We start from the raw sequence: 21,867 nt of genomic DNA, 5'->3' as shown, positions 1-21,867 counted from the left end.
GTAAGATTAGATCTTGGCCATTCATCTCTAATATAATCTAGTGGTTGAGATTTCAAAACGCAAAACTCACAACTCACCATAAGAAACCAAACTCACAAGATCCTATCTCTATATATATATATATATATATATATATATATATATATATATATATATATATATATATATATATATATATATATATATATATATATATATATATATATATATGATCTTGTTGTGGTTGAATTGAATCTATTGAGTTCGATGAACCCGGTGTGATTTATGATGGTCTTTGGTATATGGTGTCTTTGATATATGCAGGTTTTTGAATGGCATGAAACAAATTTAATTTTTCAAAACATTAGGAGTTCGTAATAAAAACGGTTACTAAAAAAACCGTTGTGAAGACCTTTCACAACGGTTAATAAAAAAAACACCGTTGTGAATACCTTTCACAAATACCGCGCATAATATTCAACAACAGGTTTTAAACGAAGAACCGTTATTAAAAGTCTTCACAATTTTGGAGGGAAAGTTACAACAACGGGTTTTAAACTAAGAACCGTTGTTACTAACAATTTCAACAACGGGTATGTAGCATAAACCCGTTGTTAAAAGACTTCACAATTTTGGAGGGATAGGGTTTATGTCTAATGATTGGTGAAGAGATAAGGGTAAGAGGAAAGCCCATTAGTCATATTAGGCCCAAAAAGTTAAAATTGAGTGGATATATTATACCACTAAAATACTTTTCAAACCTACTACAAACTTAAGATGGATATTTTTATCAACATTAAAATTATTATACATGTAAAGTCACATTTTTATAAAAATGGATTTAAAATACAAATAAAATAATAAAATGACTAATTAAATTATAAAAGCCAAAACGGGAAATTCTCGGGTGTTACAAAGATCATAGGGTTAATGTCGTATTTTCGGATCATGTCATTGATTGTCAGCTCCAATCTCACATATGACCTATGTTTTTACAACCATTGAATTTCAGCTATGGGTGCCCTACAAATAACACTCCATCCTATCAGTAATTTCAATTACAACCATCATATCTACCAATCTTCCCATAACAAACTCACCCTCTTTTGACCTTTTGTTTCAAGTTACATAATATCATGGCGCCCATTTCTTGTTAATTAAGCCTACAACTTCCATTATTATCCTGTTCTTTCTTCCTTCTTCTTCCTCCATCAAATTTCTGCATTCTTCTTCTTTGTCCGTTCTTCTTCCTCCTTAATCAACTTTTAATTTCACAAAACCAAATTACTACAATTCCCGCACACCTTCACTTCCCTTTCTCTCTTGACTTGCTCAAATTCGACCCAGAAACCCACTTTAATTTTGTCCAAAATACAACGCAATTAAAGAAAACCCCAAAATGACATTATTTCCCCACATTAATTATATTAACCCTAATTGAAAATTTTCCCCAAATCAATTTGTGGTTAGGGTTTAGAAACACCCACCAAATGCTTACAGTTGAAGTTGGGTTATGATGAAAGTTAGTGATTATAGTGTTGATGTTGCCTTAATGAAGTGATTACGGCTACAGTTTGCTACATATTTTGGTAAATTACCCATGGAAATGGTGAACAAATTTATCCTCTTCCTAGATCTTCTATTCATTGATGGTTTGATTCCATTTTGTTTTACTGGATTAGGATAAATTTAAGAAACAAAGGAAAAAAGAAAAGGAGAAGGGAACTAAGGGGGAAAAATAAGCAATACCCAGGTGAGAATATGTTGAAAAAGTATGAACTTTGGGAAAAAGATTGGATTTTGATGTGAATTTTAAGTTTTTGTGATGAATTTCATGTGAATTGTAAGTAATAATGGGGAGATTTGTTTCTGCAACGAAATGAGTTTCTGAAAATAAATTCTTAAGCTAAGTTTTTGATTTTTTTTCTTATCAAACCGTATAATGCATTTCATACACTGCAATTTCGTTGGTGCTTGCATAACAAGTGTTCTCTGAAATTTGTAATATTTGAAATTGACGAAAATGAAGAGGATAACATACACTTACTAATTGGGGGAAGAATTTGAGGAGAAAATCTCGTAAAAAAAAGGGGGGGAAATGATTGAAGAATAAAAAATACTGGTGACATGTATAAGGAAGAAGGTGAATGAAAGAATAAGTCACTAATATTTACCATTTACCTAAAAATAATAAGGGTGACCTGTTCTTCAGGTTGCTTGTCTTTTGAGAGTGTTATGGGAAGAATGGTCGATAGGCTGGATTTAATTGGAATTACTAATAGGATGAAGTGTTATTTGCAGGGAACCCATAGCATGGATTATTCCCATGAAATAATCCAAAAAAAAAAAATTGTTCCTAACTTTTCATTTATTAAGCTAATTGGTTTAGCCGGGCTACCGTTATTTATCATTTAAATTTTATTTTATATTCCCTCTCATCCACTGGTGGTATGTGACTAAAGATGATGAGGGTTTGCGAGCACTGGTATGAATAGAATGAACGAAGAGGCAAATAATTGGTGAATATGGAAGGTAAGAGATGGTAGGAAGGAGGATAATTGGGTGGCTGAGGAATGAGGATGGATGGGAGACGTGGAATGAAGGAAAGCCAAGGAATGATTTGGGTTAGTTGAAGGAGGGTTATTGAGTATTAGGCCGCATTAGTTCGCTAGAAAACAATCCAACCAACCCGCCTAAAAAAAGAAAAATCGACCCAGGTAAAAACATACCTCAACCCGCCCACAATGATTAAACAATAATATTTTTTCAACTATTCATTTGGAATAGTAGCTTGTCTTATTCTCTTTTATATAAGGGGAGGGATTTGAAGTGGGCACGGAGATTAAGGGTGGGAGTATAATATTGATAAAGATATGAGTTGGGTTTGGTAATTGAAGAGATGTATGAATAATTAGAATTAAATATTAATAAATGAGATGAGTGGGGTTTGGTTATTGGAGAGAGGTAGAAATAATTTGAATTTAATATTAATAAAGGATATAGTGGGGTTTGATGAGTGGAGAGAGGTAGGAGTATAATATTAATAAAAACTTTTTCAAAAAGGAAATGGGAACAAAACCTGAATAATCCGTTTTAGGAAATAGGGAAGAAAAGAGTGGATGGGAGGGAGTATGAAATATGATTCGCTAATTTCATTAACACATACATTTACAATTTATATCTTGAAATTATGATTAGATGTAAAATTAATCAACAAATTATGAGACACGTTCACCACTCCCGTTGTTAATATTATTACTTTCACTACATCCCTTGTTAATACTATTACGTTCACTACTTCTTCGGTTACTGATACCGTCGTCAGGTACCAAAAATAAATACCTAGCTACTACTAACAGAAGTCAGCGGTAAGTAGGGTCGATCTCCACAGGGAGGCGGTCACTATCTACTTGTCTATTCGGTCTGTCTACGTCACAAGATGGAGGTTTTAAATATTTGAACTAAACTAATAAGATTAAGGCAAGAGAAAAATGAATGAGAGAAATTAACAAAAGAAAGAGGGAACTAGGATGTCGGTTCATCAATGAACGTCGATTAATTGCAGTTAAGGTCACAGATTAGTCGATGTGTCAGTCTAAGGGGCAACGAATATCTTCTTCCGGTCTCAATTCGCCCTAAAATGCTATTAGCTTAACTTCCGCCCTCACTAAAGCATCATATTGCTCACTGCAGGTCTCACCCCTTCTAACCTTCCGGTCTAGGTCAAGGCTTACCAAAGTTAAATAAGCTAATTGCGTCGACTCAACTAGCGGGATACAATTATAGCAGTGATTAACAACATAGACTAAAACAACAACGACAAATCTATAAACCTAATTAGCAATTAACAACAGTCCACCAAAACACCTAATCCTAGCATAGAAATTAGCTAGACATAATAAAGGGAAGAGCAAATGGTAAAAAGAATAAACATTAAATAAAGAGAGGAAAAGAGAAAGGAGAATTACAGAGTAAAATCCGGAAAGCAGAGAACAGTAGAAAAGTAACAAGGAAAAAGTATTGTAAAGTAATGTATGAGATAGGGAAGAGAGTTAAAAATGACGTCCCTCTTCCTATTTATAAGAAAATAGAACTTTTATTTAACCTAATGACGGATTAAAGCTAAAAAGGTCCGAGCCCAATAGAAATCACTCGATCGAGCCCTTTTAAACTACTCGATCGAGTAAAATAAAGCTCAAACTACTCGATCGAATAGAAAATCTACTCGATCGAGTAAACCCTAAAATTCAACTACTCGATCGAGTAGAAAAAGGACTCGATCGAACATAATTGTACTCGATCGAGTACTTTCCAGCGCACAATTCCTGCTTCGCGCACTGAATTTAAAACGGCTGCCATTTCTTCGTTACTTGGGAAAACAGGGCGATTCCAGTGGCGTTGGAAAGCTAAGAGGACAAGCTTTCATCTCCAATTGGAATCGCCTGAAAATCCTTTGCAGAACTCGAGATATAACTCTTCAAAGTAGGCACTAGCAATTTGAAGTTCTTCCTTTGCTCGCCTAGCTATCTTACTTCTTTGCGCATCTCAAAATAGCTACATTCCCGCTACAAATTCACTCTTCCTCCAAATGTATGCTAAACGGACGGTGAAAGGCTCGATTTCAGTATTTTCTGGTCCATTCCTGCAAATAGAACAAAACAAACCAAAGTAGCATATTCGGGGTATTTCGTAGCATAAAGCTATGATAATAGCATAGAAATACCTGCATAAAAAGGCCAAAAAGGACTATATAAAATGCACGTATCAAATCTACCCAAACCAAACCTTTACTCGTCCTCGAGTAAACTAAATGCAAACTAATGGAACGGAAAAGATAACTCAGAGCTAGCTACAAATGCCCACTTAAACCAATTTAATGCAAGCAAACTAACACTTATAGCAAAGCAGTCAAATGCAAACGAGTTGTAAGATGTTTATAATAAAGCTGAACCGTCGACCTTGCAAGACCTTTAATAATGGACTCTCACGGGTCACTCTTCTCTCATGAAGCAAAGGGTGAACATATATATGTAAGAGAGAAAGAAAAATAGTCGCTCACCTAAACTGCGACCCACATAAACATGCATGCAACAAAAATGATAGACAATTCAAGTACTACACATACATTCCAACCAACAATGTCCGTCACAGACGAGGGCTTACAAATAGTATGGAAAAGTGAGGTTCAGGTGAGAAAAGGCAAAACAAATTATGGAAATGTGGAGGTAAAAGCGCCAAGTTAGTTCCTAAACAAGGTTATATAAGACCATCCGAATCTCAACTGACTGTAAAATAAAGCTCAAGTGCCCTTCATTGACACACATCTCACTATCCAATACACTATCTCCTCAAAAATATATGAATAGAACGGAGGAGTGAGACCGTCACAAGATAAAAATAAGCACAGACGGACTCAAAATGCAAACCAGCTAAGATACTTTGATTTCCATTTTTTTGGTTTTCTTCCTGTACACGTGATTCTTGATCTTTTTTTTTTTTTTTTTTCAATTTCAATTCTTTTTTTTTCTCTTTTCTTTTCTCCCTCCTTATATACACCAACTCCAATCAAAATACACACGGCCAATCTGCAGACGGAAAAAATATACCACAAAAGACAAACTAAATTAGCTTGACTAGGCAGACTGAGTTTTGGATGTAGCCAATGGGTCAAAAAGGCAAGATTTGGCTTAAGTGGAGCTAAATGGGTGAAAAATATAAGAAGAGGGGAAAATTTATAAGCACCTCCCTGCATGTGACACCGACCACAAACCCGAATGTATGCATTTGACAAGAAATCGAATGTCATAAAAGTGCAAAAATGATAAACATGCTATGCAAGGAGTACTACTCTCAATTCCTATATAAACCGGTCATGAATGACACCAGTTATATGAGCTCTAATCCTTAGAAATTATAAGTAGCTTGCCAAAATTTTCAGGTCAAGTCTATTCGTTCAGCTAAATTTCAACATAAACTCGCAGATATGCAAAAGACAAAGCTAAAAGAATATATAGTTCAATGCAAGGCTTAAGCAAAAAGATCCAAATGCAGTGCAATTTCATTATTGAAATCTACCGTTCCGACTCAACCTACATGCTAAAATAGACGTGAAATTTTTGAATTTTTTATTTTTATGGGATTTTTGAATTTTTTTTTTTTGAAATAAATAACAATGCAAACGGAAATGCAATAAACGTGAAACAGAAATGCAATAAAAACAATATGTAGACACAGATATGGATGCATATACTCTCCCCAAACCGAACTGTACAATCCCCTCATTGTACAAAACAGCTAACAGCAGCAGCACAAATAGGGGAAAGGGAAAAATGCAAATTAAAAGAGAAAGAGTGTAGATGCGGAAAACTCACAAGATACGCGAATAAGGGACCTCCCCTAACCAGCCAGCAACGTGGGAGGTTACTAATAGCTTCATAGTGGCGCCATAGGAAGCGAATCAAAGCAAGAAAACTCGATCGAGAGAACCGATTATTAAACAAAATAAAAACTGAAATGTTCGAAAAACAACTAAAAAACTTAAACTCTGGGTTGCCTCCCGGACAACGCTAGTTTCAGACAGGTCCCAGCTCGACCTTCTTTTCTTCGAGCCTCTATAATTAACCTGGTCAAAACAGCTCAAAGCGCGCAGCAACCGATCAAACAGCTGCGCATGTGCTACATAAAAATGTAAGTAGCACCACAGTGGAATAAAGATATAGGAAATAAAAATGTACAACCGTTTAAGCCTAACAAATTTCCTATGACAGCTCCTACATTTGTCCACAAAATAAAGGAGCTCAGGAGCAATTACCAATAAATTAGGGTATCATTTTAGATTAACCAAATTAAGATGACAAGAACGGTGAAAGATCGTTAAATTAATTGACCAACTGGGAGGGGGTATAGCATTAAAGTGCGAAGCATAAGTCAAATGAGGTAATGTACTACTCAAACAAACAATAATAAAATTATCGTTAAATACCTCAGGTGGGTTGCTCTCACAGTCGGAATCATCGACAAAAGAATATATTACCTCATCCGTCCTAGGAGCAATTACCGACTCAGCTGTCTTCTCGTCACCCTCCTCTGTGGACTCCGTCCCGTAAATCGCAGCCTCAAGCGCATCCAACTCGGCTTTGAATAGGGGAGACTCACCATAACCGTTGTCATCATCAAAATTGTCGTCTAAAACGAACCCAAGTAACAAATCATTGCTCGCCCTGGCCAAATCACTCGATCGAGTAAAAATGTTACTCGATCGAGAGCTTTCCTCATGATAATCACTCGATCGAGTACATAAATCAACTCGATCGAGTACTTCCTCTAAGCAATTGTTCGATCAAGTGGAATTTTCTGCTCGATCGAACCTTTATTCAGGTAGTTCACTCGATCGACCAACATAATCCATTCGATCGAGTGATTCTTGCTGATCAGTGCATAAATCTTCGTCTGAAGCGTCACTAACTGATAGAACTTCGTAATTCGAGTCATCCCAGTCATCAACATTAGGCAGCACGGGTTCTTCATGGGAAAAACCGCTCTCTGCGTAGGTAACGCGGGATTCCTCTAGTTGCCTAATTTTCGACTCAGCAGCTTGCTGAGCTATGTCGGACTCGAGCTTATCAATTTGCGCACAACTTGTCTATCATATTCTTGCCTTTTGAGTGCAAGTGCCTTCACCAAAGATATCAACTCAGCAAACTCTTCTTTCCGCTTATCAGGAGGAGGAGCTTGTTGTTGCGGTGGCCAGATAAATGGAGGATTTTGATAGCCTCTCTGATGGGGTAGATGTGGCGGCACAACTACAGAAGGTTGACTGGCTCTTCTACGCTGCTTGAATGCGTAGACCTCGTCATTCTCAGCTAGACAAACAGCTTCATTGTGCCCAGCAGCACCACATCTCCCGCAGTAAATCACCTGTTGCGCCATATAATGAAACATAGGTGACAGGTCAAAGGTATTCAAGCCTTCCCTTTGACGATCTTTTACCTAGAACTGTCTAGGTAGGACCTGTAGGGCCTATCAAAACAGCACTAAATCAAAATATTAGAACGACCTCAAGGGAGAAATCCCTTGAGGCTAAAAACAGAAAGAATAAAACAGGTAAATAAATTAGTTGCCTCCCCGGCAACGACGCCAAAATTTGATACCGTCGCCAGGTACCAAAAATAAATACCTAGCTACTACTAACAGAAGTCAGCGGTAAGTAGGGTCGATCTCCACAGGGAGGCGGTCACTATCTACTTGTCTATTCGGTCTGTCTACATCACAAGATGGGGGTTTTAAATATTTGAACTAAACTAATAAGATTAAGGCAAGAGAAAAATGAATAAGAGAAATTAACAGAAGAAAGAGGGAACTAGGATGTCGGTTCATCAATGAACGTCGATTAATTGCAGTTAAGGTCACAGATTAGTTGATGTGTCAGTCTAAGGGGCAACGAATATCTCCTTCCGGTCTCAATTCGCCTTAAAATGCTATTAGCTTAACTTCTGCCCTTACTAAAGCATCCTATTGCTCACTGCAGGTCTCACCCCTTCCAACCTTCCGGTCTAGGTCAAGGCTTACCAAAGTTAAATAAGCTAATTGCGTCGACTCAACTAGCGGGATACAATTATAGCAGTGATTAACAACATAGACTAAAACAACAACGACAAATCAATAAACCTAATTAGCAATTAACAACAGTCCATCGAATCACCTAATCTTAGCAGAGAAATTAGCTAGACATAATAAAGGGAAGAGCAAATGGTAAAAGAATAAACATTAAATAAAGAGAGGAAAAGAGAAAGGAGAATTACAGAGTAAAATCCGGAAAGCAGAGAACAGTAGAAAAGTAACAGGGAAAAAGTATTGTAAAGTAATGTATGATATAGGGAAGAGAGTTACAAATGACGTCCCTCTTCCTATTTATAAGAAAATAGAACTTTTATTTAACCTAATGACGGATTAAAGCTAAAAAGGCTCGAGCCCAATAGAAACCACTCGATCGAGCCCTTTTAAACTACTCGATCGAGTAAAATAAAGCTCAAACCACTCGATCAAATAGAAAATCTACTCGATCGAGTAAACCCTAAAATGCAACTACTCGATCGAGTAGAAAAAGGACTCGATCGAACATAATTGTACTCGATCGAGTACTTTCCAGTGCACAATTCCTGCTTCACGCACTGAACTTCAAACAGCTGCCATTTCTTCGTTACTTGGGAAAACAGGGCGATTCCGGTGGCGTTGGAAATCAAAGAGAACAAGATTTCATCTCCAATTGGAATCACCTGAAAATCCATTGTAGAACTCGAGATATGACTCTTCAAAATAGGCACTAGCAATTTGAAGTTCTTCCTTTGCTCACCTAGCTATCTTACTTCTTTGCGCATCTCAAAATAGCTACATTCCCGCTCCAAATTCACTCTTCCTCCAAATGCATGCTAAACGGACGGTGAAAGGCTCGATTTCACTATTTTCTGGTCCATTCCTGCAAATAGAACAAAACAAACCAAAGTAGCATATTCGGGGCATTTCGTAGCATAAAACTACGATAATAGCATAGAAATACGTGCATAAAAAGGTCTATATAAAATGCACGTATCAGTTACTGTTGTTTATTTAACTACTCCTGCTATTTTTACGGTGAACCTGTTAGTTTTGTCAAACTCATATATTTAAATAAATTAATATTTTTCTAAAATCAAACTGTTAGTTAATTTTTCATACTCTCTCTGTTGTTTCTACTGTTACTTTCATTACATGTGTTGTTTCTATCGTTACTTTCACTACTCCCGCATTTATTATTGTTAATTTCACTACTTTCATTGCTGCTAGTATGACTTTCACTATTCTCGTTGCTATTATTGTTGCTTTTACTACTCCCATGGGTGGTTACTATCATATTAGGAGGGTAGATGGAGAGCAAAATCCAAGAACAGTAGCTAAAGATAGAGTAAAAGTGAATGAAAGGAGTTACACAGTCTAGTGTTCTTTTAACATACGAAAATCCTCTCCTAAACCTAACCTATGGACTAATTACAAAATCCCATACGAAATTAGGCGGAAAATAATCTAAAGCAGGCTAAACCACTCGATCGAGTGGAAATAAACCACTCGATCGAGCAACTTAGCATCAAACCTCTCGATCGAGTGGAAATAAACCACTCGATCGAGTACTCCTTGCAATGTCTTCTCGTTTGAACACTCGAACCACTCGATCGAGCAACTTTCAATAAATAAAGCATTCGATCGACTAGAAAACTAATCGATCGAGCTGTTTAGGTACGTTAGACATTGAAACACCTCCCGAAACCAGCTCACGCGTCTTCCAAGTGTTAGATTTCCAAGCTCCAGCTCCTCGTTCTCCATAAATGCATGCAAACGGGACGAATTAAGGCTCGATTTAGCTCCTCTATGGTTAATTCCTGCAAATTACATAAAACGAACCAAAGTAGAATATTCGGGGGTATTTGTAGACAGATACTACATAAATAAAACAGAAATGCGTGTAAAAATGAGGTAAAAACCTTATATAAAATACACGCATCAGTTACTATCATATTAGTTGATTATCTAGTTGTATTAGAATTATGTATTTAAATAAATCTGAAATATTAGATTATAATATTATTTAAGAGCAGTTATTATTATTTACTAATTAAATTATAAATCTAGTGAATTGTGGAATATTATATTTTTTGGAAATCTAGATTGATTTATTTACCTTTTAATAGTTTTCAAAATATAACATACTTATATTATATTTGTTTATGTTAAGTAATTAGCATCTTTATACTAATTAATAGCATAAGTGGGGCCTGTTTATTTTAACGGAACTCACTGTATTATGGTATTTTATAAATTTATACTTCAACCAAAACTATATAATATTTGCATTGAAGTCCCTTGTTCATGTCTATCACACAGCACTACGATTTAAAACTATATAGTGTAATTAATTTGTATAGATTTATTTAATTACATAAAGGTCCCTTAGTTTCTGAAATATATAATATATAGTATTGAGAAGGGAATTTTTTTCCTAGCCAAAGTCGTTGTTCAGCTTAGCGATTTTACGCCAGTATATCCATTTGTGTGAAAACAAGATTAGTACCTTAAGATACCTTGGAGGTCGTAACTACCTTCCTACACTTCCTGATTCACCCTGTAATGCAAGGGTTTGAGTCGGGGTTGTGGATGCGTAATCTAATAGGCAGCGCTAAATTACTTATGATAATTTAGCGCTCAACAATGATTGATATAATTCTCAAACTTAAACACAGGAATTCCCAACGATACTTATATATCAAGAAGAACCCAATAACACAATATCAACTAGAGTCTTTACAAGAGTACAACTTGTGGATGCTAAATTACAAACTAAGGGATAGACGGCTAATTACTTCCATGATCGGATGGGCTCGCCGTGCTACTTCTACTGCTAATGCTAATCTACGCTACGCCTAAGGGCTAGGTTGCACGGACACGGGTCTTTTAGGGCCTCCGCGTGTCCGACGCCGTGTCAGACATGGACACGGCTCAAAACGTGTCTGACACCTCAAAAACCGTGTCGTCGGTTTTATTTTAATTCACGGCATGTCGGACACGGTCCAGAACAATTGGACACGGCCGTATTTGGTGGAAACGGCAGTTATGCCTTTTTAAAACAACAAAATCCAACAACAGTACGACCCCAACAGCCGCCGACACAAGATCTCATCGTCGTCGGCCTCTCGTTGTCAACACCACATTCCAGGATAATTATTTTTCCCTAATTTCTTATTCAAAATCAATTTCCCGTAATTTCTTATTCTAAGGTTTTACTTGGTTTTCTCTAATTAAGCATAATCAGTTAATAGGACATAAACAAAGGGCATCATTGATTGATAAATCATACAAATCAACAAAAATTGGGATGTTGATTTTGAATATGGAAGAGTGATGGTAAATAATGGCAGAAGGAAAATCGAGAGAGTTGCAAAAACATAAGAGAAGATGAGGAGGTTGGTTTCAACTGAGTTACAAAAATAATAAAGAAATGAGGTGGTTTAGGTTTTTAATTTGGAGCTTTGATGCTTTTTGTTTATTCTTGAATGTTCATTTGTTATTTGGAATTTTGTTATGTAGTTTGTAAGACATATTTGATCTTGATTTACACAAATTTTTATCTAGACGGGCTTGACGGATAGTGTCTCTTTCACAAATGAAAGTGGGTGAGAAATGGATACCCCCCACTTGTCCTCCCACTTTAATTTTGTGAGAGGGCCACTATCCGTCTATAGGTATAGACGGATAGTGGCCGTCTATAATGAGACGGACTGCTTGATTTATAAGACATTAATATCGGTTGTCATTTTACGATTTTGTGGCCTTTAAATGACCAAAGTTTAGATTTTGGCTCATTTTAATGATTTTTAGTAATTTTATTACATTTAATGTACAAAATGGTAATTAAAATGCTAAAAATATTTAAACTTTGTTTCTGACCTTAAAATTTTTATATGACCTCACATGCATATTTTACTTATTGTATGTAAAATTTCTTATAAATTTGATTTATTTTGCATGATTTATAATTTTTAGGAGATAAAAATGAAATAAATAGAAGTAAAAAGGTTAAAATTAGTTAAACTTTGAAACAAGCCATGAACTTTTAATATGTTGTCACATGAACAATTTACTCACTATAATGTTCTTCAAATTCCCTTTATTTTAATATATATATTGATATTTATTTTTGTCGTGTCGTGTCCTAAAAATTTTGAAGTGTCGTGTCACGTGTCGCGTGTTGTGTCCGTGTGCGTTTTTGTGCAACCTAGCCTAAGAGACTAATCTAAAATAGACTAAAACTCTGTTTGGTAAAGGTAGTTGAAAAGGTACCTGAAAACTAAAAGTTAACTGAAACATGAAAAGGTAGGTGAAAATTAGGAGCTGATAAGGTAACTGATTATATAAAATAAAAGTTTGGCAAACTAACTGAAAAGGTAGTTTATTTTGGTAAAATGACGTAAAAGTGTATAACAATTATTTAATATTATAGATTGAAGGAGTAAAAATGGAATATAAAATAAAATCAGGTACCTGAAATTCCAAATGCTACCTTGAGTAGCATTTCATTTCAGGTACCTTATTTGGGCAAATAAGCTACTTGTTATAAGCTACCTGAAATTTTTGTCAAAAAAGCTACTTCAGTCAAAACAGGTACCTGAAATGTCGTACCAAACAGAACCAAAGTTGTAGTAGTTGTTGTTGTTATTTGAGTTGTCGTTTGCTTGAATGAAATGTCCTTATATATAGGCATCACCCGACCCTTTGGAAACTACTCCTTACTGGGAGGCAATTGAGAAACCGCCGAGTCTTCTTGAATCTTCATATGGGCGCTTATCATTCCCCTTAGCCCATCGTTCCTCCTTTTTGGACTTCTTGGACTCCGTTTGTCTTCAACTTGGATCAACACCATTTAGGCCCAATAACTTCATGCCTTAGTTTTCAGGTCCACATATTCTTAAAATAATATAAATTTAGTACCTTAACTAAATTAGGCATCAACAATATCTTAACTTCGTGTAAAATCAATCCTACGTAGCTCATTTTCAATAATATGCTTATAAGAACCTCAATTTCTTAAGTTTTTAGTTCAAAACATTTAAAAGAAACTTAAAAAAAAACTAGTGTACGAACACGAGGAACACACTAGTCATAGTGAACTATTTTCGTTGTGGAGGGAATGATGAGAAGAGCAAGAGGAAAATTATTTGGAATTTTATTAGGTTTGCAATTATGAATTACTTTAATATTTACCAAATTAAAGATAATATCTTATACTAACATAATCTTATTATATCTTACAAAATCTTTATGAAAAAATGGTACAGAAAGTAATAAAACACGTACATATATTATAAAAGGGTTTTTCTAACATGTTAATAAGTTAATTATAGAAACTTTGTTGAGAATAAATCATGAAAAATAGATGTACAAGCTCACATTTACCATAATTAGTGAAATATTCTCAACAAAGTTTCTATAATTAACTTATTAACATGTGCCCTAAGGGCACATGTTAGAAAAACCCATTATAAAATGTGGTATTAATAAAAAGTTACAATATATGATAAAATAGGTACAATTGTTATAAAAATATGTAGCAAATAATAGAGAGGTATGAAATAATTCTTGAAGTGCTACGATAAAGGTATATCTCAATAAAATAGGTACGACTGTCTCTCCAAAGTTTTAGTGTTGTTGAAAACATTTGGACCCCTTTAGTTTCGTATTACTTGAATTGAATAAGATTATGCTTTAGGTAGATATACTCGTACAATCATTTGGGAGAAGATACTAAATTGCATATTTGGGAGAAGGTAACCAATAGCATAAAAACGTATTTGGGAGAAGATAATCAATATTTCTGCTTCCGTTTATATTTGGGAGAAGATAATCATTTAAGAATATTAAAAAATTATTAGATGATAAGATATTACTTTCTCGATCCCGATCACTTGTTGTCCTATTTCATTTTGGGTGTCACAGTTAATTGTTGTTCTTTCTATTTTTTAAGAATGAACTTGATGAGCAATTTGATCATTAACACTCAATTTATTCCGTTTATCATTTTGTATTTGGTTCTCTACCCTTTTCTTGATCTTTGTGCTAAAACTAAAGGCCAACATCGGGATTGGAAGGAGCCTATGGGGGATGAAGAGGATTCGTTCGAATGGGAGGAGAGGGCTGAAGCAACGAATGAGAAGTCGTCCTCGCTATTGGTAGGAAAGCTGTGGGCATCACGGTCAATAAATGTCAAAGCCGCCATCAAGACTATGGTTAATTTATGGAACCCATCGAAGCCAATTATGGGGAACGTAGTGGATGCGAAGGAGAAGACATTCATATTCCGCTTTGATTCTGACAGGGATAAGGCTAGGGTTTTCGAGGGGCAACCGTGGCACTTTGACAAATTCTTATGGTGTTTTGCGGAGCCGAATCGTACTGGTAAGCTTACTGATGTCTCGCTCTATCATTTTCCAATTTGGGCAAGGATTTATGACTTGCCAATTACCGGAAGAGCTTGTGAAGCGAATGACAGGCGTTTGGGGGACTCGCTAGGTTCATTTATCAGTGTCGAATACGGACCAAATGTCGAGCTTGACAGGGCTATTAGGGTTCGTGTGCTCTATGACGTTCGTAAACTCCTGAAAGCGTCCATACCAATCCGAATGAAGGGAGGTCGAACAGTGTATTTCAATGTCAAGTATGAGCGTCTCCCAACGTACTGTTATGAGTGCGGACTTATAGGGCATGGGGAGAAAGATTGTGAAGACGGTCCATACGAGGAGGAAGATCTTAAGTTCGGGGATTGGTTACGAGCATCACCTTGGAAAGTTGTTAAAATTGTGAAGGAGGGACCGGGTAAGGCAGCTCGAAATCTTAATGCGACATTTGATGCTGTTAATGCCAAAGAATCTGAGGAGGTTATTTCAAATATGATTGAGAAATTACAAGCTATTGCTATTAACCTTCGCACCAAGAAGAATGGAAATGCCGAGGAGGAGGGCCGAGAATGGGGTAAAGCCAGCTATGGTGATGGGGATGGAGAATTTCCAGCAGCTTCATCAAAGGGGAGTGGGAGGCAGGTGCAGATGGCGGCTTCTACTGTTGAGTTCAATCAGGAAGTGGGTACGGGGTCGGGGGTGTTGCATACTCAGGTGAGTGGTTCACTGGAGGGGTTACATAAGAAGGGAAGGTCAGATTTGGCAGTACCATATAATATGGAGGTGGACCAAGGGGAAGAGAGGTTGAGGCAGTTGGTGCAGCAGACGAGCGTGGTGAGAGAGGAGCAGGGGGATCAGCGGGGTGGGCAGGGAGGTAAATGGACGCGAATGACGAGGAATATTATTGATAATGCAGGGATGAAATATACTCTTGACCCGAAGATGAATGTAAATGATTCGGGAAAAAAGGGGAGGGAGGATCATAGCTTTGTGAGTGGGCAAAAGAAGCATAAACGAGTTACAGACGGGGGCGTCTTAATACCTGAGGCGGAGGTTGACGGAGTTCAACCCCGCTAGGCCCAATAAATATTCTAAGCATTAACTGTCGGGGCTTGGGCAACCCCAACACGGTGAGTGCCCTTCGTGCTCTGGTACGAAGGGAAGCCCCGACCATAGTGTTTCTTTGCGAGACCAAACTCTGTGGTCGTGATATGAGGTGGGTGAGGGAGAGATTGGAGGGATATTTTGGGATGGAGGTGGACAGTATGGGAAGGTCAGGTGGTCTTGCTATGTTGTGGCAGAGGGATATTGATTGTGTCTTTATGTCTGCTTCGGTTCATCATATGGATTTTACGGTCCGTCATGATGAGAAGGAGTGGAGGCTCACTGGTTTCTATGGGTGGCCGGCGGTTTCTGACCGTCACCTTTCTTGGGAGTTGCTTCGTCTTCTAAAGGGACAGTCAACTTTGTCGTGGGTTTGTATGGGCGATTACAATGAGATCTTATTTTCTACAGAGATGAAAGGAGGCAGTCGGCCCCAGTGGCAGATGACTAATTTCATATCAGCTGTTGATGATTGCCATCTTCGAGATGTTCCTTGGGTAGGGTATAATTTTTCTTTTGATAATGGACAAGCAGGTGAAGCGAATAGACAATGTATGTTAGACAGAGCTCTTTGTACGTCTACTTGGCTGGACTTATTTCCTCATGCTCGGCTCCATTACCTTGACCGTGAGTGGTCGGATTATGCCCCTATCAAGCTCTTGCTGAATTTGAAGGATGTGGGGGAGACTAGGGCGAGACCGTTCCGCTTTGAACAAATATGGGATGGGGAGGAGAGGAGTGAGGAAGCCGTGGAGAGGGGTGTGGCGAGGGGAAGAGGAGACATAGTGGCGATTCTCGATGAATGTGCATGTGAGCTTATGGGATGGAAGAAGATTAATATCAATAAAATAGGTAAAGAGCTGGAAAAGAAGATAAAGAAATTGGCAAGGTTCAATGAAGGGGATCGATCCGAAACTAATGTGCAACGAAGAAGGCAGCTGATTGCGAAAATTTCCACACTTCGTCGTCAAGAAGAGCAATATTGGAGGCAAAGATCAAGGGTTGCCACAGAGCCCTTGATCGTACAACCTGTCAGGATCGGGATTCTACTTTGGATCGTGGAGATCTCATAGGATCGGATCGTGGGATCGGATCGTAGGATCATACGATCCTACGATTTTCACTAATTTAGCTATAATTGATGGAAGGGATCTAACAAATATGTAAAGCAACTATAAAAAAACATAAATAAAGTACTAATCTTATAATTATAAAAGCGACAATAGCGTTTTGGAACAAAAGAAGCAATATTTCAACCGCTAATGTTACCACTAATACAATTAAGAAGTAAAACGATGAAAAAAGAGGTGACAAGAACAACTTGGAGTCTTGACAACATACTGAAACCAAGAATACATGTTAAGTCATTGTTTACAATGTTGAAATTTCATCAAAATGATCCATCACCTATGGTTCAATTACTGCCACACACAAAAGCATTAGTTAATTAGTCTTCATAACCGAAGTTTCTGTCATCCACTTCATCACTTCCCAAGTCAGCACCAGTAGTACCCATGCCTATTTGGCGATTATCATTTTTATAAATGGCATCGAAGTCGTGACCACTGGACAGCATATCAAAATCATCGACATGATCAAATTCATTGGAACCAACAAGAGTTGCTGCGACTTCTTCAATGTCATCGTCACTTATCTCCTCATACTCTAAATTTTCATCTGGACACCTAGTTGCAGTCAAGTCTTCATAATTGTTCTGCTCCTCAATTCGTGATGCTCTCTCTCGTGTAGACCTCCTTGCTGCTCTGTCTAGCACATTTAACCATGCCCCATCAGAAGGAAGAAGAGGTTCCTCCCTCTCCGTTATCCACTCATCATCGGAAGGTAGGTCCTCCAATATAATGGATTCTTGTATTATAGCTGGCTTCTGTTTTTTACGTTGTAGTTCAGATTGTACATTATAAACACCAAATCGTTCATTTTTTGTTGATGAAGGCGATTCCTCTTCTTAGTATGAACCTGTAAATACAATGTATTAGCATCAAACCATTAAGATAAGATCATAAGATTGTAAATAACTATATATTACTTAATATAAACATAATTACCATCTCAAAAGCACTCCAATTTCTCTCACAACCCGACGAACTACATGTTAAGCTTAGGATACGTATTGCAAATTTTTTTAATTCTGGACAATCGTCTCCGTAAGAATCCCACCAGTCCGCTACACAACACACACATTTTAAAAATGACATTAGCAAATGACTTATATATGCACTCAAGATAAGAGATATTGATGATTAAAAAAAAAAATATGAACATGACGCACCTAGTGTTTTCTTTGTTCTTGTATTTATAGCAGTAGGTAATCCAAACAGGCCCCTTGCATTTTTAAAGGCGTCCATTTGAAGATCTATACGCGTTCTTTCTTCAGGATCGGACACTATTCTTTCCAAGCAAGTATACAAACCCATTTTCACATCTGCACTGGATTTAAAATCGGGGCTATATTGAAATTGTGGGTTCAAATAGTAGGCTGCAGCATGCAACGGTCTCTGCATTTGAGCTTCCCATCTTTCATCAATAATGTCCCACACTGGCTTATAACTATATATGAATGAAAGAGAGACATAAATAAGCAAACGCATAACAACTAAGCAAACAAAAATCTAAAAGAAGTAGTAATTCAGTGTTAACTGTTAAGAAAGTGTTACATACTTTTTTTCAACATGATTAAAGTGTTCCTTGATTTGATCCTTAGCTCTTGTCATTGCCTCATAGATGAAACCCATTGCCGGGTTTTCATCAGAATCTACCATACGAAGAACCTTTACTAATGGCAATGCAGCTCTCAAACATGTAATAATCCCTGGCCAGAACCCTCTAGTGTCCAAAACTATTCTTTGCACATTTTTACCTTCAACGGATTTGCCAAATTTACTACCTTTCCACTTATCAGAAGCAAATAATGCTAAGAGAGGACATTTTTGCTCATTTAAACATCTTAATGTTAGGTAGGATGTAGCAAATTTGTTCACAGCAGGTCGTATAAGCTCCCTATGTTTCGTAAATTCTTTCATCCAACAATGGAGTAACGTCCTAGAGTAGATATACGTTGTTATCTTTCTAGCTTTTGTTATTGTCACACCATGAATGCTAATCTTTTTATCAAGATCCTCTAGCATCAAATCAATACAGTGAGCTGCACATGGTGCCCAGAACAGTTTTGGCCTTTTCTCCATCAACCTCAGCCCGACCGCTTTATAGTTTGCTGCATTGTCAGTAACAATTTGCACTACATTTTCTTCGCCAACTTTCTCTACAATAGCATCTAACATCTCAAGTACCTTATCGGCTGTCTTAGATATCTCAGAAGTGTCAATAGATGACAGAAAAACAGTCCCTTTAGGACTATTAACTAAGAAATTACAAATGGAACGTCTTTTCCTATCACTCCATCCATCAGACATAATCGTACAACCTGTTTTTTTCCATTCTTCTTTGTACTCATCAAGCATCTTCATCACATTTTCGACTTCCTTGTTCAAAACTTTGACTCTAATCTCATGATAAGACGGGGGTTTTAGTCCAATACCAAACTTTCCAACCATGTCAATCATTATTGGAAATTCAGGATTATTGACTACATTAAACGGAATACCACTAGTGTAGAAAAAACGAGCAATTTGTTGGTAAACTTCCTCCCTTTCACCTCTTTTATATTTTTGATTTAGAGTAGTTTGTACAGACCCTCCTTTCCTGGTTACAAAGGAATCCATAGCTCCCATTGTCTTTTTATTATACCCATGACGTGATATTCCAGAATAATCATCCTCATCACCAATGTCATTCATTTTTCATTTCTTGTTATTTGCTTCCTCGACTTGTTTTTCTAACAATGCTCTAAACTCTTCTTTAATTTCATCACGGACTTGTAAGCATGGTTCAACATTGTTACGGGTGCCAGCAAGATGATGTTTCAGCCTATAAACACCACCACCACGAGTAACTGTTGAAGCTTGTGTCCTCCACAGTTAGTGTGATAACATATATAAATCTCTTATAGGTTCACAAGGGTATACTTAGTATTTTATCAGTTGATTAACGTTTACTTAATAACGGTTGGCTTGCTAGAAGTTTGACGTTATTATCATACTGATGGCGGTGATCAACTGGTCCCTAAAAGTCACACCTAAAGGATGTGTTTGTGAGATGTGATTGTATGAAGATATAATCACATTGATGCCTTATATGACTAAAAGGTTAGTTCATGTATTTGACTAAACAGTTAGTCAATGTGATGATGAGACGATTATTTAATACAATTAAATAATATTAGCAGAGACGAATTAATTGTTAATTCGTAAATTGAATATAAACTGTTATATTTAATTAATGTATATAATGTTAGCTTAAACGAATTAAGATGTTAATTCGTAATTAAACGTAACTAGTTATATTTAATTAGCAAATTATAAAATTATTATATTTATAGTTAATGTATATATTATGCGATATTGTCATAATAAAATGTTGACAGACCGGTATTAATAAATCCACTACAAACTGTTGTGTGTAGACTTATTAATACATGTCGACATAAATAGACAATTGAGAAAATAATACACATTATATACAATTTGATAACTACATAAAATAAGAAGATTTATCTCCTTATCTTTGGTGGTGGTTTTTCGGTCAAAGGGAGATAAAAAAAGGAAGAAAAATATCTTCCCATTTGGACTCCCATTTGGACGGTTTAAGAGAAGCAAAAGAGAGATCATTTTCTCTTATTCCTTTTGACCTAATTCTCTCATCACAAAAACATAAACCCTAAAAATAATTATCAATTTTAGGGATCTATTCTAGCAAAGAAAAGGGCATTTCTCATAGCATTTTGGGTGCAACAATTAGGAGAATATCGATTTCGATATTATTCTTAGGCCAAATTGCTAGGACCAAAGGTTAATTCTAAATCTCTATTCTTTTGTTTATGCAATTCGTTTATGACTAGCAATTTCATATATCATAATTCGTTATAATCCGAATTTTTCTTGATGAAGTATACCGATATTTCCTACAAGTGGTATCAGAGCATAGGCCACGAAATTATTTTATATGATTTTCATAAATGAATTTAAACAAAAATTTGAGAAAAAAAAGGGTTCGGCCGTTTTAAATAAAAAAAAAATTCTGCCGATTAAAATTTTTTTGTGCCGAGACTTTTTTTGTTTTTTTTTTTTTATGTTTTTGTTTCCATTTTAATTTATTCATATTGTTGTTTTAATTTGTTAAGATGATAATACGATAAATTTGTAGATGTTTTGATTTAATTAGAATTAAATTAAAATGTAAATGGAAATCGTTTTCATTGTTGATAATTTGTTTTTGCTATATAATTTTGGCATACAAGTTAATTTATAATGTTCAAATCAATTGTGATGAATCATATATTGGGATAATCGATTTAATCATAATTTAGATATTCATTTTAAGAGGTTAAATTGAATCGTCTATTTTGAATCTATGTTTAAATTAAAATATGATGATTATGTCAATCTTGTTATATTAGCAACATTAAACATTTTGTTCGCATTGATAAGTTTTTCGAGAAAAAAAAAAACTGTTTTGTTTTTAGGGCAAATGCCGCAAAAAGTTTTAAAAAAAAAAAAATCTGTTTTTTTTTGTTTTTTTGGCATTTGCCGAGAGCATTAAAGAAAAAAAAAATTGTTTTTTTTGCTAAATGCCGAGAAAGGAGAAAAAAAAATCTGTTTTTTTGTTTTTTAGGGCTAAATGCCGAGTATAAAAAAAACTGTTTTTCTGTTTTTTTTTTTAAATTATGCCG

General features: G+C 36.1%; 1 protein-coding gene across 1 annotated transcript; it reads right to left on the bottom strand.

The window, feature by feature from the left end:
- Positions 1-17,508: 17,508 nt before the first annotated feature.
- Positions 17,509-20,044, bottom strand: LOC141608191 (uncharacterized). The gene is made up of 5 exons (XM_074427554.1): positions 18,741-20,044; positions 18,352-18,629; positions 18,128-18,246; positions 17,988-18,038; positions 17,509-17,946 (listed from the first exon to the last, which is right to left on the bottom strand). The coding sequence occupies exons 1-5, from the start codon at positions 19,874-19,876 to the stop codon at positions 17,509-17,511; spliced, it is 2,022 nt and encodes a 673-aa protein (XP_074283655.1). The 5' UTR covers positions 19,877-20,044.
- Between the last annotated feature and the right edge of the window lie 1,823 nt (positions 20,045-21,867).

Source organism: Silene latifolia, chromosome 10 (genome assembly GCF_048544455.1).
Source record: "Silene latifolia isolate original U9 population chromosome 10, ASM4854445v1, whole genome shotgun sequence".
Classification (NCBI taxonomy): Eukaryota; Viridiplantae; Streptophyta; class Magnoliopsida; order Caryophyllales; family Caryophyllaceae; genus Silene; species Silene latifolia.
The sequence above is the reverse complement of the archived record's forward strand: the minus strand, read 5'-3'. Positions and strand labels throughout refer to the sequence as shown.

Excerpts from the sequence above, each read along its gene's own strand:
- LOC141608191 (XM_074427554.1), bottom strand. The coding sequence starts at position 19,876 with ATGAATGACATTGGTGATGAGGATGATTATTCTGGAATATCACGTCAT. Across the intron at positions 18,630-18,740 it reads TTTAATCATGTTGAAAAAAA|TTATAAGCCAGTGTGGGACA; the intron begins GTATGTAACACT and ends ATTCATATATAG. Across the intron at positions 18,247-18,351 it reads AAGAACAAAGAAAACACTAG|CGGACTGGTGGGATTCTTAC; the intron begins GTGCGTCATGTT and ends TGTGTTGTGTAG.